Source organism: Macaca nemestrina, chromosome 12, assembly GCF_043159975.1.
Source record: "Macaca nemestrina isolate mMacNem1 chromosome 12, mMacNem.hap1, whole genome shotgun sequence".
Lineage (NCBI taxonomy): Eukaryota > Metazoa > Chordata > Mammalia > Primates > Cercopithecidae > Macaca > Macaca nemestrina.
The window spans coordinates 16,784,730-16,801,739 of NC_092136.1; the positions used below are offsets into that span (position 1 = coordinate 16,784,730).

Here is a 17,010-nt window from a genome sequence, read left to right on the forward strand (position 1 = left end):
ATTTCACATTGCATGCCTATATCAGAACAGCACATGTGTACCCCATAAATATACACGTTTACTATGGACCCATAAAAAAAATTTCTTTTAAAACTAAAAAAAAAACTAAATTGACAATATAACTTGACATTCTGTTTTCTCAGCTATTGGCAACTTGAGAGTAGAAAATGAAAAATGAAGGAATAAGAACAGTTAAATTTTACTAAAAATATTTAGTGACAGCTGATCACCTGAAAGCAAAGAGTACAGAACTGAACAAACAAAAAATAAAAATAACAAAGCAAATATTAGCCACAATGAAAAATGAAAGATTGAAATAATTTCAGTGCAATCACTAATGGAACAACAGATACCAGGCAGTATAGAGAAATCTCTTGATAATATGGAGTCCTTTGCCCCTAACAGTTAAGTTCTCGATCATGTATGTATGAACACAATTTTAGATTACATAGGAAAGTGTTCTGTTCATGGCATATATTTCTATAAAAAACAGGACAGTTTAATTTCTCATTAACTGTAGATGTCTCGTTAGCAGTAGCATAATTCCTAGAATATTTTGGATATAAACAGAGATTCTTGCATCTCCAGATCAAAAGGAAAACTGTTAATTCTACAGCACTAAAGGAAGAAAATGTGTATGTATGTGTTCCTGTGTGTGAGGTAAGAAAGATGGTGCTTTCCTTGAAAAGAGACTTAAACCTGGTTTAATGAACTCTCCCAGGTGTTAATAGAAGATAACCATTGAAAAAGTTTTATCAGTACCGGCCTGTCCAACATTGTGAAAACCAGTCTCCACCAAAAAGATATAAAAATTAGCCAGATGTGGTGGCACACACCTGTAGTCCTAGCTACTAGGGAGACTGAAGCAGGAGAATCGCTTGAACCCAGAGGCAGAGGCTGCAGTGACCCCGGATCATACCACTATTGCTGGGGCAATAGAGTGACACTCTATCTCTAAAAATAAATAAATAAAAATCAATATTTGTAAGATAAAAATAATTTTAACTCAAAATTTAAAAAAATTAGAATTATAATTTTATTAAGATTTTAATAACTTAATGACTAAGTATAACTGAGGTTAATCTTAGTCAAATAAGAAATAAAAAAGTTAACTTTACACTATTTTCATAATATGCCACAATAGGAATAATTCATATCACTATATATAAGTGAAAAGTGACACTCAAATGAATAATGCAAATACTAAATTCTGGTAGTATTAAACAGGTAACCATGAGAAAATACTGTTACTAGGTATTTTCAATACCTAGTAAGTTTATCAGTACCGGCCCGTCCAACATTGTGGACATTACTTCAATACCTAGTAAAAGTAGGTTCAACATTTGGACCTGTCCAACATTACTTCAATACCTAGTAAAAATATGCAACCTGATAAATTAGGGGAAATAAAATAATAAAACAAAAATAAAATAACTAATGAATAAGCAAGTTAGTAAGTCTTTGAACCAAATTTATCAAAAAAGGTCTTTTTTTTATTGAGCCAAAGATGAAAGACAAATAAAACAATAGTTAACATAATCCAGACGACAGAGAGAGATTGAGAGAAAGAGAATAGGAGGGGCATAAGTAACGTAGTTTAAAATATAATGACCTCAGGCCAGGCACAGTGGTTCATACCTGTAATCCCAGCACTTTGAGAGGCCAAGGCAGGAACATCGCTTGAGCCCCGGAGTTCAGGACAAGCCTTTGCAACATAGTGAGACCCTGTCTGTACAAAAAATAAGACGAGCCTGGCAGTGAGTACCTGTAGTCCCAGACAGTTGGGAGGCTGAGGCAGGAGGATCACTTGAGCCCAGGAGGTGGACATTGCAATGAGTCAAGATAGCACAACTGCACTCCAGCCTGGGCAACAAACGAGACTCTGTCTCTAAATAACGAAATCACAACAAAAATAAAATACAATTACCTAGGGCATTACACACTATATTATTTAAATTGAGAGTTTTAAAATCTCTGATCAGAATTAGGCTTCTGCCATGACACAGTAAATGGTAAAATAATTTTCTTGCCATTATAAACAACTCTGAACCTGAACAAAATGGTTTTTAATGTTAGAAAAAAAATGAGCAAGAAAACCCCTTGTTCATGGCTATTGAGGTGGCTTTGACATAGAAAGTCACCTTTTGCCTCTTATTTGGCTTAAGCCCTAATGATACCTATATCAAAGAGTGTGATTCTGGCTTTTTAATCTCCACATTAGCCTGTCTCAGAATCACTAAATTTGTGATGAACAGAATTGCTCTTCCAAAAGCTCATCAAATGTACAATAAATACATACAAATGTAGCTGCTTTATACATACCAACAAGTTATCTCCTGAAATTCTAGATTATGGACATGTTTCCTTCTAGACTCACTTTTAAATTTACATGAAAATGGATTTTATTATCATGACTTAACACAAAATCACATTAATATTTTACTCTGATTTACACTGTGTTTTCTTTCAGACCCTTCCTTTGCTTCCCCATCTTGGGCAAATAGTACTCAGTACAATATTTCAGCTCAATTTTTATATTTTAACTTTTAACCCATATTTAAGAGAAAATCTGATCTGATTATATATGGAGGAAGTAAGTTTTAAGCAACTAAATTAATTATAAAATGTTTATTAGTCTCAGGGTTGATTTTGTCTTTCTGCTCTCACTTTTATTTCATAAAATTTTTAAAAGCACATGAAAATAACAAAACATATTGCACAAATACTTCATGTAGATGAATTAGGTGACACTGCGAAACCAGAATAAATAAAGCCTGCATCACTTTTTTGGTAATGCTTCAAAATGTCTATTAGCTGGTAAGCACTTAGTTAACGTAGTAAATTATCCCCAGGGCACTAGCCAATACCTGAACCATAGAATTGTAGGGTTTATAAAAGGTTAATGTAACATAGTTCATGGCATAGCATAAAATTTTGGTTATTAAATGATGAAAATACACTGAATATATAGTATAATTATTATGCAAGCTATAGGTACATGTACAAATAGGAATTAAGTGCACAAAAGAAAATAGAAAAAAATTATACTGTTGGCAAAATGTTAACAGTTTAGAATTACTTTCATTTTCTTTTTTTGAATTTTGTTATGTTCTGATTCTTCTTAATAGGTTTTACTTCTATGATAGTATCATACATTTGAATATACAAAAATTTAATTGTAAAAAATGTATTATCTCATCTTTGGTGTCAGTCATAGAATAATTATTTTTCTGGAAATGGCTTCTCCACCACCCCAGTAAAATATTGAGAACATCACAATTAAAGACCAATCCAGAATTTCCTTCATTCATGTGGCTTGTAAGGTAAAAAGGAAAACCTTTGCTCAAAAATCTATCATGGCTGCATTTATTCCCTGCACCTTTATCCTTGGAAACATACCAAGCAATTCTTCATTGGTAATTGGTCCACAGGGACTACCAAAAGGTGCATTATCATCAGCCCCTCATATATAAGGTACTCTAGAATTATCAGAGTGAGGGGCAAAGAATAATCTCCCTGTAGTCACAGTGGCTTCCAGTGTCCTTTTGACACACAACTTCCTGGTAATCTTTCCATTTGACCCAGGACCTCAACAAAATTTCTAGGTTGGTGTTTTGACACAGAATAAAACAAAATGAATGCACAAACATGTAAAAACAATTTATCTCAAGGAAAACAAATATTAGAGAAAATTTTATCTCCTTAAATGCTTTTCATGTTTTATTTATAAGAAAAATTTGAAGTTGACAAATTTCTAGACAGATAATACAAGAAGAAAGCTTTTTCACCAACTTTGGCTCAGACACAGTAAGTATTCTCAAAATTGGAAGATTTTATTCCAGATGAAATTAATTTGGGACTTTATCATAATAATATACATATACATATCATTTAGTCCTTACCCTAAGTAATGTCGGGGTTTGTGAAAACAGAAATGTAGAGTTGACGAAATGAGTCTACAAGCAAAGTACATATTTTGATCATATAATTTTTGGAAGCAATTTGATTTTAATTGGTTAAGTTACTAAAACATATTTTTTATAAATGAATACATATATGGTCTATAATTTTAATGTATCCTAAAATCTTTAAGGGTGGAGTTTATTTAAAATTACTATTAAATGATATTAGAAACAAAGGGGCAGGAAATAATCTATTAAAAACTGTTTCCTCTCATTTTTTATTACATGTCTAGCTCTTTCTCAAGTTTTCTGAAATTATTTATAAACAGGAGTATGGTATTATAAGCCTTCTCTCTGAAGTCAACATATGTTGGCAGAATCAGTGTCAACATTTAATTGTTCTGACTTTGGATAAGTTACTCAAACCTTCCATATCTTTTTTTTCTCATCTAAAATATGTGGATAATAGTATCTATGGCATAATTTCACGTGGATTAAATGTGTTAATAAAGGAAGGCATTCAGAACAAGGTCAGGTTCATTCTAATTATGCAATATGTTACATTTTATTATATCACATCTAAATGTTAATTTACACTTTTATCTACATTGGCGATATAATTCTGTTTTTAGGTCACATTGTATAAATTTATTCATAATTTATAGAAACACTAAACTAATTAAACGCTAGGTTATTATATAAACAGAAACCTTTTGAAGTCATTCCTGTTAAGTATCAACTTTGATTTCTCAGCAGTTTAAAGCAATTGAACATGATGGGTAGAAGAAATAACACAAATGTGCCTGACTTCATCCTTACGGGACTGTCAGATTCTGAAGAGGTCAGGATAGCTCTCTTTATGCTATTTCTCCTGATATACCTAATTACCATGCTGGGGAATTTGGGGATGATATTGGTAATCCACCTGGACCTCCAACTTCACACTCCCATGTATTTTTTCCTCACTCACCTGTCATTTATTGACCTCAGTTACTCAACTGTCATCACACCTAAAACCTTAGCAAACTTACTGACTTCCAACTATATTTCCTTCATGGGCTGCTTTGCCCAGATGTTCTTTTTTGTCTTCTTGGGAGCTGCTGAATGTTTTCTTCTCTCCTCAATGGCCTATGATCGCTATGTAGCTATCTGCAGTCCTCTACACTACCCAGTTATTATGTCCAAAAGGCTCTGCCGCGCTCTCCTCACTGGGCCCTACGTGATTGGCTTTATGGATTCCTTTGTCAACGTGATTTGGATGAGCAGATTGCATTTCTGCGACTCAAATGTAGTTCATCACTTTTTCTGTGACACGTCCCCCATTTTAGCTCTGTCCTGCACGGACACATATGACATTGAAATCATGATATGCATTTTAGCTGGTTCCACCCTGATGGTCTCCCTTATCACGATGTCTGCATCCTATGTGTGCATTCTCTCTACCATCCTGAAAATTAATTCCACTTCAGGAAAGCAGAAAGCTTTCTCTACTTGCACCTCTCATCTCTTGGGAGTCACCATCTTTTATGGCACTATGATTTTTACTTATTTAAAACCAAGAAAGTCTTATTCCTTGGGAAGGGATCAAGTGGCTTCTGTGTTTTATACTATTGTGATTCCCATGCTGAACCCACTCATTTATAGTCTTAGAAACAAAGAAGTGAAAAATGCTGTCATTAGAGTCATGCAGAGAAGACAGGACTCCGGGTAATTAAAATAGCAGGAATGCTGAACATTTAAACTCATCTTTTCTTTCTTTTCTATTCGGTATTTCCTTAGTCTTTCTATAAAAACAATTGAATCCTTTAATTTGTTTGCATTTTTGTTGTGCTAACCTTTGCTTGACTAAACATGATCTTGAACATTTCAAGGTGTATGTTTTCAGAAATCCAAATTGCAATTAGAAATCATAGTATGTGTTGGCCGGGTGCGATGGCTCATGCTTGTAATCCCAGCACTCTGGGAGGCCGAGGCGGGCGGATCACCTGAGGTCAGAAGTTCAAGACCAGTCTGGCCACGGTGAAAGGCTGTCTCTAGTAGAAATACAAAAAATTAGCTGGGCCTGGTGGTGCGTGCCTGTAATCCCAGCTACTTGGGAGGCTGAGGTAGGAGAATCGCTTGTATCCAGGAGGCAGAGCTGAGATGGCGCCATTGCACCCCAGCCTGGGCAACAAGAGCGAAACTGTCTCAAAAAAAAAAAAAAAAAAAAAAGAAGGAAATCATAATATGTGTGTCATATTTACAGTCTAAATATGTTTTTAAAAGCAACTAATGTGGAAAATAAGAAAATATGGTTGTCCTTTAAAATTATGTTATACAGATTCCTATGCATACTTCAATTGTAGGTAAATTTATGGAAGAGAACGATTTGGGGTACAATTATAACAGTTTCAAAAGTTATTTCATTTATTATATCAGTAAGAATTATAACAGAATCTTTAGGAGTACTATTTTGAAATAAAGTTTTCCAAGAGTTAGATTCTAAATATGCTACATTTTCAGCTGTATAACCCAAAATATGTTACCTACAATTTAAAACTCTCTTTCCTTAAGTGCACAAGATAAATAATAACTCCAAATTTGATCAGAGGGTAGTTGTAAAGTATTTAAGGTGACAATAATCAAGGCTGCTCATTATGATTAGAAGACTTGCATTCTAGCACAATGCTTTTTGTGAAGGATATTCACTTGTGTTTTACTAATTACTTTTGGTTAATTTAATTGACACAAGCAACTAAAAAGGAAATAAAAATAATATCAGCAATTCACAATTTGGAGTTTAGGAAGTAAAATATCTCAGTAGAATTAATTATAATAAAATAGCATATATTATGTTAGAGAATAAAAAATATTGTAAAGTATTATGGAAAATAGAAACCCTCAAAATACTGAGTTTTGGCTGTTTTGCTTATGGCGTAGCCATTCTTTTGTTTCTTTATTTTTCTAATAAACTTGCTTTCAGTTTAAGAAAAACAAATACCGAGTTTTGTGCATGTTCTTCTAGATCAATAGTTTTGATTCAATGTGTCCTGCACGGACACATATGACATTGAATATATAAACTAAATTTCTGTCACTTTCTGTGTACTGATTTTCAGCTTTCGGTATCCATTTACAAGTTTAACATTGGATAATCTCTTTGTCATTGACAACTCTAATATAAATTTTTTCTTGGTACATAGGCAAAATCAAGACTCATTTCACAATGCTTTGGACTTGAAATATTAACTTACCATGTTACAAATCTACATGCAGTGATATTCTTTTGCGTGCTAAACATTTGAAAACTTCTGCACTGTGTCAAACTGTTTCTTTGTTCAAATTCTATGTGTGTGTGTGTGTGTTTGACGGAGTTTCGCTCTTGTTGCCCAGACTGGAGTGCAGTGGTGCCTTCTGGGCTCACCGCAACCTCCGCCTCCCGGGTTCAAGTGACTCTCCTGCCTCATCCTCTTGAGTAACTGGGATTACAGGTATGCGCCACCATGCCTGGCTAATTTTTCATGTGTTTTTAGTAGCGACGGGCTTTCTCCATCTTGGTCAGGCTGGTCTGGAGCTCCCGACCTCAGCAGGTGATCTGCTGTCTCGGCCTCCCAAAGTGCTGGGATTACAGGCATGAGCCACCGTGCCCAGCCAAAATTCTGTGTGTTTCAAGATATCATTGCCTTGCTCCTGATGTCTACAGGTTTGTTTTAGTTTTAAAAAATAAATCCTTGAATTAAATGCTTTATTCATTGATTTTACATTTCTTAATACAGAAAAGTTGTAAAGCAAAGAGTTGATGATGAATTCAGATGTTGTGACATCTTGTAAACTTTAGTCAGAGTGATAAAATGTCTTTTATTTTTAAATTTTTATTTTACATATTCTGGAATCACAATATTCTTTTTCTGTGCTGTTTAAAGGTTATTTTAGAAGCTATTTTCCATTTTCCAAGTTACTTGACTTTTTTATTTAAATTTTCGTAACAACTACTAGATCGTTTTCATTCAAGCAATGTTTTTTTTACCTTTTGAAATTTGTTTTCTTTGTAAAATTTGATTTTTTAAGTGCTTTATGAATGTTTAAAATAGAATGTAACCTCCATTTTAAGAGTTAATATTTTAATATTTTTTCAGTAATTCAAACTGTCAACTAATTTATTCAGATCTTTTAAATATATATTATTGCCTCTACTTAATTTATTTCAAAACTTTGCCTTATCAAATATTAATGCTATATAAAATTATTATGATTTAATTTTTGCTTTGATATCCACGTTGTCCAGAATATATATTTATAGGTTCCCATATTTGTTTTCATTTGCAATTAGAAACAAGTATGTAGTAGAGATTTATTGTTTAATGTTTTTTGGCTCATTCTCATCTTATAAATGCATGATATAATTTCACATATTTAAGGCTCTTTCCATGTTTCTAGTCATTTTTATAAGCTATGGTTTTATCTTGTTTTCATTTATGTCTACTTCTATGATTTAGAAAATGAATCCTGTCAATTTGAGTTACAAAGATGGCCAACCGAATCTATCACTTTGTAGACAACACGTGTGCTGAGAAATTGCTTAAATTCTAATTTAATTAGGACTACCCTATCTGTTTTGTTTAATTTAAGAGAGCTAAATAATTAAACATGAGGCCAAAGTACATAAGAAAGTGGCAGTCTTTTATTGCAAATATGCACACACACTCGGGCGAGGTTCTCTGGTCCTCAGGTGTGGGGGGCCAGGGAAGTTGCGCCGGAGCTCTCGGGTGAGGTTCTTATTACTCTTGACCTGACAGGTCACCCCTTTCTTTCAGGTCTTGTCATTCCAACTGAAGAGACACCATTTGACATTCTAGGGATGGCTCCATGCAAACATTTAAAACTTTTGAGATAATACACTGCACCAGGGAAACTACTATTATCAGGAGGATAATACCAAGAGTTTGGAGTATGCTCTTTACCCAGGGTCCCCCTAAACCAAACCATCTAAAATCAAAAAGATGAAAGAATGAGCTAAAAAGTCTACTCGCTTTACTAAGCAGTCTCTTTGTTAATCACCTCTTTAAAACCTGATGTGATATATTTCTCCATAGGCCACAGGTGCCAGCAGCTACACAGATACTTCTCTGTTTAGCCAGTAAGTAATGCAGAGCAATTCTATTATTTAGCGTTAATTTTACAAGAGAATTTAAAGTCTGTTGTATAATCATCACCTATACAATAGAATCTGCTGTGGAGCCTATCATGAGGGATACTTTTCTAATCATTACCTCTTTTACTTAAAACCATGGAAAAAGAGGACCTAACAAATGATACCATTCTAGTAAAGGGCTTACTTTTAATGTTCTCTTTAACCTATGAGGGTAGGTTAAAAACAGTGAACCAATGTTCTGTTTCTGACTGATTATGAGACAACATATGTACCACTGAAATGTCTCATCTACCTTGGACCTTCATTTTCCGTCTATCAAGATACCAGGTTATTCATGTATAAGGCTGGCTTCAAAATCCTTTACAAATAAAAGTATACCCCATGAATGTACACAACAGACCCCCATTTCACTTCTATTGTTCATAGAGACTTAAGCAAGGAAAAAAAAATTCGAAGATAGGAGTCTCATGATAGTAGAGAAATCTTGATCTGTGATCTTTGGGGAAAAGCTGTTCACATCAAGGATGCTATCTTCTGTGGAGAAACATCCCTGGTTACCTTTACCTTAAGGGTTCCAAAGGGGAATGTACAATTTCAGTAGCGTAGAGGGAGCCTTCTGAGTTGTGAGATTTTGAACCCAAGGTTCAAGGTATTGAAGTTTTGCTACAGTGTGGATGGCAAGGGCAGTCTCTCTGTGATGTTCTCAAAAGATCCAGTCTTTGGGTTCTAGATTGTAAAGGGGTTGATTGTCCTCAGTCAGCAAACTATAAAAAAGCTTTCTTTACCTGGTAAACATATACTTATAGCATAATAATCTGCAGTTATAACATCAGCCCTCTTGCATGAGAAAGCTTTTATACAACCAAAACCCATGCATTGAAAATGATAATTGCATGAAGTCCCTCTATAAATGTTTGAATGGTCCATCAGGTAGTGAAATGTACCTGAAGCTTTGATTGTTTTCCTAGGAATATGAAATATTCTTATTTGACAAACCAAATACTGGTCATAAACTATTTCAGCAATTTAGAAGTCACCACACCAATATGTATTTAATTGGATCATTTTATCTTTTGCATGATGAGTCACAGAATGCAGAACTCTTAACAACAAAAGCTTTAGGGACTCAGGAAGGACAAGGCAGCTGTCCTGGTTCTCCACGAATCCATGCTTGACATTGAACTTATGTCCTCCTAAATATCAGTTGTTTCTCTAATTTATGTGCATATCACTGATAATTGATGGGTTATCATAGGTAACTTGACTCAGACCATGGAGTTCATTCAAATTGTACATCTAAACAATTTTAGTAATGGCTGATGTAGCATAAAAATCTGGCAAAGTGTTTTCTTGCTATTCGATTATTCTTTGTTCTACTCAGATTAGTAGTTTTATGAACCAGTCAGTCCTTTCGTTAAAGTTGAGGAAATTCTCACCCAGTACAAATGATATGATTCTAAAGTTGTCAGAAAGCTGTGTTTATTTGAGAGTGAGTGCTTTTCAGGGTCCTTTCTATCCTTTCATGAACCTCCTAAAAGATACCATATTCTAGGATTTTGTGTGCTTGTGAGGTTTTCAGAAACTGCATCAGAATTAAGTAATTAATTGTGGAAATGACTTTAAATAGTCATAGTAACAGACAACTGACAAAAAAATTTGGTTACCCTCTGTGTTCTACAGTAGCTTAACATAATAACCATAATTATGACTGATAGCATATACTAAGACATTCAAATTTTAGAAATTTCATCCATCAATACATGTAAAATTCCATTGGTTTGATGTGGAAGGGTGGGACAACTTGAAGCAGGAGGTGGGGAGGGGTGGGACTTCCAGGTCATTGGTAGATTTAAATAGGTTCTGATTGGCAATTGGTTGAAAGAGTTGTTTTCTGTAGAAAGAAATGTCTGGATTAAGATAAGGGTTTGTGCAGACCAAGGTTTTATCATGGAGATGAAGCCTCCAAGTAGCAAGCTTAGAATAGATTGTAAATGTTTCTCATGAGACTTACGGTCTGTGTTGATGTTAACACCAGAGGATTATAATGAGACACATCAAACCCTACTTCCAGTCATGGCCTAATCTGATCTTTCATGTTAAATTTTAGAGTGCCCTGCCCTAGGAGGGAGTCCATTCAGATAGTTGTGGGGAAGGGTGGGGGGTGGGGGCTTTGAATTTTATCTTTGGTTTACAATGCCAATAGCAATCAATCCGAAAAAGAAATTTAAAAATCTACAATATCCATAAATAAAGTTAAATACCTAGGAAATAACCAAAGAAGTCAAAGATCTGTACCATAAAAACTATAAAATGTTGATGAAAAAAACTGAATAGGACACATAAAATGGAAAGATATTCCATGTTCATGAACTGGAAAAGTGAATATCATTAAAATGTCTGGGCTACCAAAAGCAATCTACAGATTCAATGCAATTACTATCAAAATACAAATGACATTCTTCACAAAAATAAAGAATCTTAAAATTTATATGAAAACACAAAAGACCCAGAATAGCCAAATCTTAACATAAACAAAGAGAAAAAAAAATGCAGGAATAACATTTTCTGACTTCAGATTATACTATGGAACTATGATAACAAAAATACCATGTTACTGTATAAAAACAGACAAATCAATGGAACTGAATACAAATCCATACATCTATCGTAAACTCATTTTCAACAAAGGTGCCAAGAAAATACACTGGGGAAAGGAAAGCCTCTTCAATAAATGGTGCTGGGAAAACTTACTTTAGCACCCGTTATAGAGTTGTGTAGGAATATAGAAAGCCATAGAATCCAGAGGGCATCATTTTTAACATAGCCAGTGAAAATCAAGTTATACAAAAACTAAAAACAGCAATACTTGCACATCAATGAATATTTAATGCAGGTTATTTTAAATGTAGTCATAGTCATAGGCTATGAACGCATGCCACATTTTATACATGTGGCATGATACAATATATTGATATTTCTAAAATGGTGCATTAGTAGACTGATTGATGCTTTATTTGAAAATATTCTAGAAGTTACAAGCACTGTTAAAGAAACAAATTTTGTTTACTTTCTGACCATAGAGGTGTGGACTGACACCCAATATTGTTTACAACTTTACTCAATTTTAAAACTGTAACTTATGTAACTTATGTATGAACCAGTTTCTCACAAGCGGTCTTTTGATTGCCTCCTTTACATCTTTGTTCCTCAAACTGTAGATGATGGGATTTAGCATGGGAATCACAATGGTGTAAAATATTGACACTATCATGTCATGGTCTGAAGTGTAGCTGGAACTTGGTCTCACATACATGAAGAAGATTGTCCCATGATAAATTGTCACTCCAGTTAGGTGAGCTCCATATGTGGAGAAGACTTTTCTCCTCCCTTCAGCAGAATGCATCTTCAGAATGGCCAGAAGAATGAAACCATAGGAGATCAGGACAATCAGGATAGTGACTATCTCAATAGAGCCCACAAAGTAGAAGAGTAGAAGCTGGTTTACGTGAGTGTCAGAACAAGAAATAGCAAGGAGAGGAGGCATATTACAAAAGACGTGCCTAATTTCATTGGAGCCACAGAAGGACAGGCTAAATGTAGCCACTGTATGGATAGTAGCATGTAAAATGCCAGCAATGTAGGAAGCAGTGATGAGTGGCACGTAGACTCCGGGTGACATGTTCACTGAATACAGGAGAGGGTTGTAGATGGCTACGTAGCGATCATAAGCCATTGCAGCCAAGAGAACATTCTGTGGTTCCAAAAGTACAAGCAAGAAACATCTGTGTTGCACATCCAAGAAATGAAATAGATTTATTTTTTGCCAGGAAATTGACCAACGTTTTTGGAGTGACAACTGTAGAATAGCAGGCATCCGAGAATGATAAAACACCAATAAAATAGTACATTGGGTTGTGAAGCCGGAAATCCCCAATGACCAGTACAACTAGCCCTAAATTGCCTATTAGAGTGAAAAGATAGATTGCTAAAAATAATAAAAATAGGAAGACTTGCACATCAAATTCTTCTGTGAAGCTCACTAATATAAACATGGTGACTTCAGTAAAATTGTTTAATAGAAACTTGTATATTGGGAGCTGTTCTTAAACTGGAAGATAATTGAAGCATATTCTCTTGGGCATATCTCCTGTGAGTTTCATCAACATTCAAGTAAGTGGATATAAACAATCTATATGAACTATATTCATTAAGAAAACCTGCATTTGCTGTTCCACAGGTGAGAGAAATTTTCAGATCATTAGGAGATGATTTTAGTAGCTAGAATCTAAGAAAACAAGATCAAATATGTTATTTTGTACTAAACATTTTAGCTACTAAGCAGACTGTAGAAAACATTAATTCTTGACCATTGTATAGGTGAATAATTTGTATTCGTACACATCTGATTTGTGCAAAGTTCTTGCCAAGAATTGAAAACAGATCAGTTTGAAGTATGAACAATCAGGAATTAACCAAGAAAGGGCAAGAACATATTTATCTTATTCAACTAATGAGCACTTATATTTTGATATAACAAGAAAAACAATAAAAAATGATCTTAAGTTTATTTTTGCTAGCCGTGGTATCTAGAAGTCACTTAGGATTGCTACTTATTTCTATCGTTTCTCTAGCTTCAATGGTTAAAAATTCCAAATACTTCGAGAATCATGTTTTGTTTTATTTCACTGGGGATGGTGGGTGGGGGTGGAATGTAACTTCCAGAATGTATGCAAGGTCTAATAGAAGGCAGTAAATCAGTGAAAAGTGCATGCATTATTTGGGTGACAGGAGGTTTAATCTTGCCTCTGGCACTTGATAGCTGTGAGATTTCCTGCAAAGTTGCAATAAAACAATGTGCACAAAAGTCTATTTCTATAGCAAGAGCTCAATAAATGCCTATTATTTATCTCCTTGTTTGCAAATTTAGTGTTTCAATGTCAAACTCAAGATATCTGGAGATTTATGTCTTCTACTAAATTTGTATTTATAGATGTGGCTTTATATTTTCAAAGCTGATCCTATATTATTAGTTTCTTCGAGAAACATAGTCATTTACTCTTTATAACTCTCAATCTTTTCAATATATGCTAGTATTGACCTAGGCTAAACCAGGAAAACTCATCTTTTGGCATCTAGTAAAAATGCTGGTTTAAAGACAAATTTAGCTGAAGTGCTTAACATCATAGCTTTTCTCTATTTCATTTATTTAAAGCAATATTAAGCCCACTATGATGTCGCAAATAGTATTGTGGTAGTATAATTGTGGTAATTTTGGGTATTAACAGATCACATAATTTCTGAAACGTCTTTACTTAAAAAAATAGTTCAAAGTCATAAAGAGTAGACAGAAGAAAATCACAATCAAGATACTAAATTTAGAATATTTAAAGTTAATCCTGATAGAATACTGGAGTACATATTAATAATTTGAAAAAAATAAAGGATCTGGTTCAAGACCCTTGTCACGTATTTTTCAATGATTTATAATATTAATTTGTGACCTAATTTTTACTGGTATTTAAAATGTATATATGATGACAAAAATTCAATTATGTTGTAATATATAGCAAATTGATATATTAAAGGAAGTTGCTTCATATATTTATTTTTTGAACAATTATTTAGCCTGCCTATCTGCACATCATTGTGCTGTGTGGTCATTCAAATATATTGATATTTTGAAGAGGAAAAACCTTCGTAGAGAAGGCCTAACATCATACATGGCTCCAATCTGTGGAACTGGAATAAAGCAGATTGCACTCCATCATTTGGGTGGGCTTCATCCAATCGATTGATTGGCACAAAATGACCACCCTCTCACAAAGAAAAGGGTATTCTTCAAAAGACTGTCTCAGACATTATCAACCACATTGACTCTTCCTGGTTCTATGGAAGGCTGCTTATGGACTCAGACTGAAACAGTAGCCTTTCTGGGTCTCCTGCCTGCCAACTCAACCTACAAATGTTGGACTTGCTAACCTTTAAAACTAGTAGCTCTGGGATTTCTGCAATTGGCTGTCTATGATTGGTTTTAAAGACACGAATGAGGCTGGATGTGGTGGCTCATGCCCATAATCCCATCACACTTTGGGAGGCCAGGGTGGGAGGATCACTTGAGTCCAGGAGTTCAAGACTAACCTATGCAATATATTGAGAACCCATCTCTACAGAAAGAAAAAAAAACCAGCGTGGTGGCAAATGCCTATGTTCCCACCTACTTAAGAGGGCCGAGATGGGAGGATCACTTGAGCCTAGAAGGTTTAGGCTGCAGTGAGCAATGACCATGCCGTCAGCATCCTATAGGTGAGGGACAAAATGTAGACTATGTAGAGGTATGCTATACTCTAAAAGATGTATTTGAGTTTCATAATATATACAGGCTGAAATTCAGAGAATATGTTTGGAAATGGATATTAAGGACGTAAGATAATGATGAAAGGAATATAATACTGGATCAGACCAAATTTTTTGATACAAGTCCAGTAAGCAGAGATACTACATTTAATGTTGGAGCTCAAAGAGTGAGAAAAGACTCTAACACATTTGTTGTTTGGCTAAAATATGGACCAAAAGGTGGCCCACAGCGAGTTAAACGTGCAGTCCCTGCTTTTATGTTTCTGTAGAAACATGGATGTAAAGGGTTAAAGATATTGAGAAGTTGAAGTGAATTTGCCTGTTAAGATCTACTAACCCAAACTGGGAAAGTCCAAAAGATACATTCCTCACCAAAATAACCTTTGGTTCATTGAATAATTTCCATACTGATTTCCGTATACGTTGAACTAATTTACATTCTCACCAGTGGTGTATAAGCAATCCCTTTCACCACATCCACGCCAACACCTATTGTTTTTTGACTTTTTAATAATGGCCATTCTGTCTGGGGTAAGGTGATCTCTCATGGGGGTTTCAATTTGCATTTATCAGATAATTAGCGATGTTAAGCAGTTTTTCATATGTATGTTGGCCATTTGTATATCTTCTTTTGAGAAATGTCTCTTCATGTCATTTGCCTACTTTTTGAAAGGATTATTATTATTATTTTTGCTGATTTGAATTCCTTGTAGATTTTGGATATTAGTCCTTTGTTGGATGCATAGTTTGCAAATATTTTCTCCCAATCTGTGGGTTGTCTGTTTACTCTGTTGATTGTTTCTTTTGCTGTGCAGAATCAGTTTAATTAGGTCCTATTTATTTATTTTTGTTTTTGTTGCATTTGATTTGGGGATCCCAGTTATAAAGTCTTTGCCTAGGCCAATGCCCAAAAGAGATTTTTGTAGGTGTTCTTCTAAAAGTTTTATGGTTTCAGGTATTAGATTTAAATCTTTCATCTATCTTAAGTTGATTTTTGTATATGGTGAGAGATAGAAATCCAGTTCCATTCTTTCACATGTGGAATGAAAAGAATTTTCCCAGCACCATTTATTAAATAGGGTGTCTTGTGCCCAGTTTATGTTTTTGTACGCTTTCTCAAAGATCAGTTGGTTTTAAGTACTTGTCTTTATTTCTGGGATTTCTGTATTCCATCTGTCTATGTATCTACTTTTATACCAGTACATGCTTTTTTTGTTAACTGTAGCTTTGGTTGTGAGTGTTTGTCTTTATTTCTGGGTTCTCTGTGTTCCGTCTGTCTATGTATCTATTCTTACACTAGTACATGCTTTTTTTGTTACTATAGCCTTGGTTGTAAGTATTTGCCTTTATTTCTGGGTTCTCTGTGTTCCAACTGCCTATGTATCTATTCTTATACTAGTACATGCTTTTTCTGTTATTATAGCGTTGGTTGTAAGTATTTGCCTTTATTTCTGGGTTCTGTGTGTTCCATCTGTCTATGTGTCCATTCTTATACCAGTACATGCTTTTCTTGTTATTATAGCCTTGTAGTATAATATTAAGTTCAGTGATGTGATGCCTTCAGATTAGTTCTTTCTGCTCAGGATTGCTCTGGCTAGCTGGGTTGTTTTTAGGTTCCATATG

At 34.5% G+C, this 17,010-nt stretch overlaps 3 protein-coding genes across 3 annotated transcripts in view; 2 read left to right on the plus strand and 1 right to left on the minus strand.

Annotated features, from left to right (window-relative positions):
- LOC105466417 (olfactory receptor 8J3) overlaps positions 1-17,010 on the plus strand; it is a 121,509-nt gene that overhangs the window by 53,531 nt on the left and 50,968 nt on the right.
- Positions 4,675-5,613, plus strand: LOC105471022 (olfactory receptor 8H1). Its single transcript, XM_011723387.2, has one exon. The coding sequence runs from the start codon at positions 4,675-4,677 to the stop codon at positions 5,611-5,613; it is 939 nt and encodes a 312-aa protein (XP_011721689.2).
- Positions 8,679-15,318, minus strand: LOC105471025 (olfactory receptor 5T1-like). Its single transcript, XM_011723390.3, is given in 4 exon segments — positions 8,679-8,867; positions 12,203-12,782; positions 12,784-13,135; positions 15,252-15,318. Coding segments are annotated over 4 exon segments (1,188 nt in total).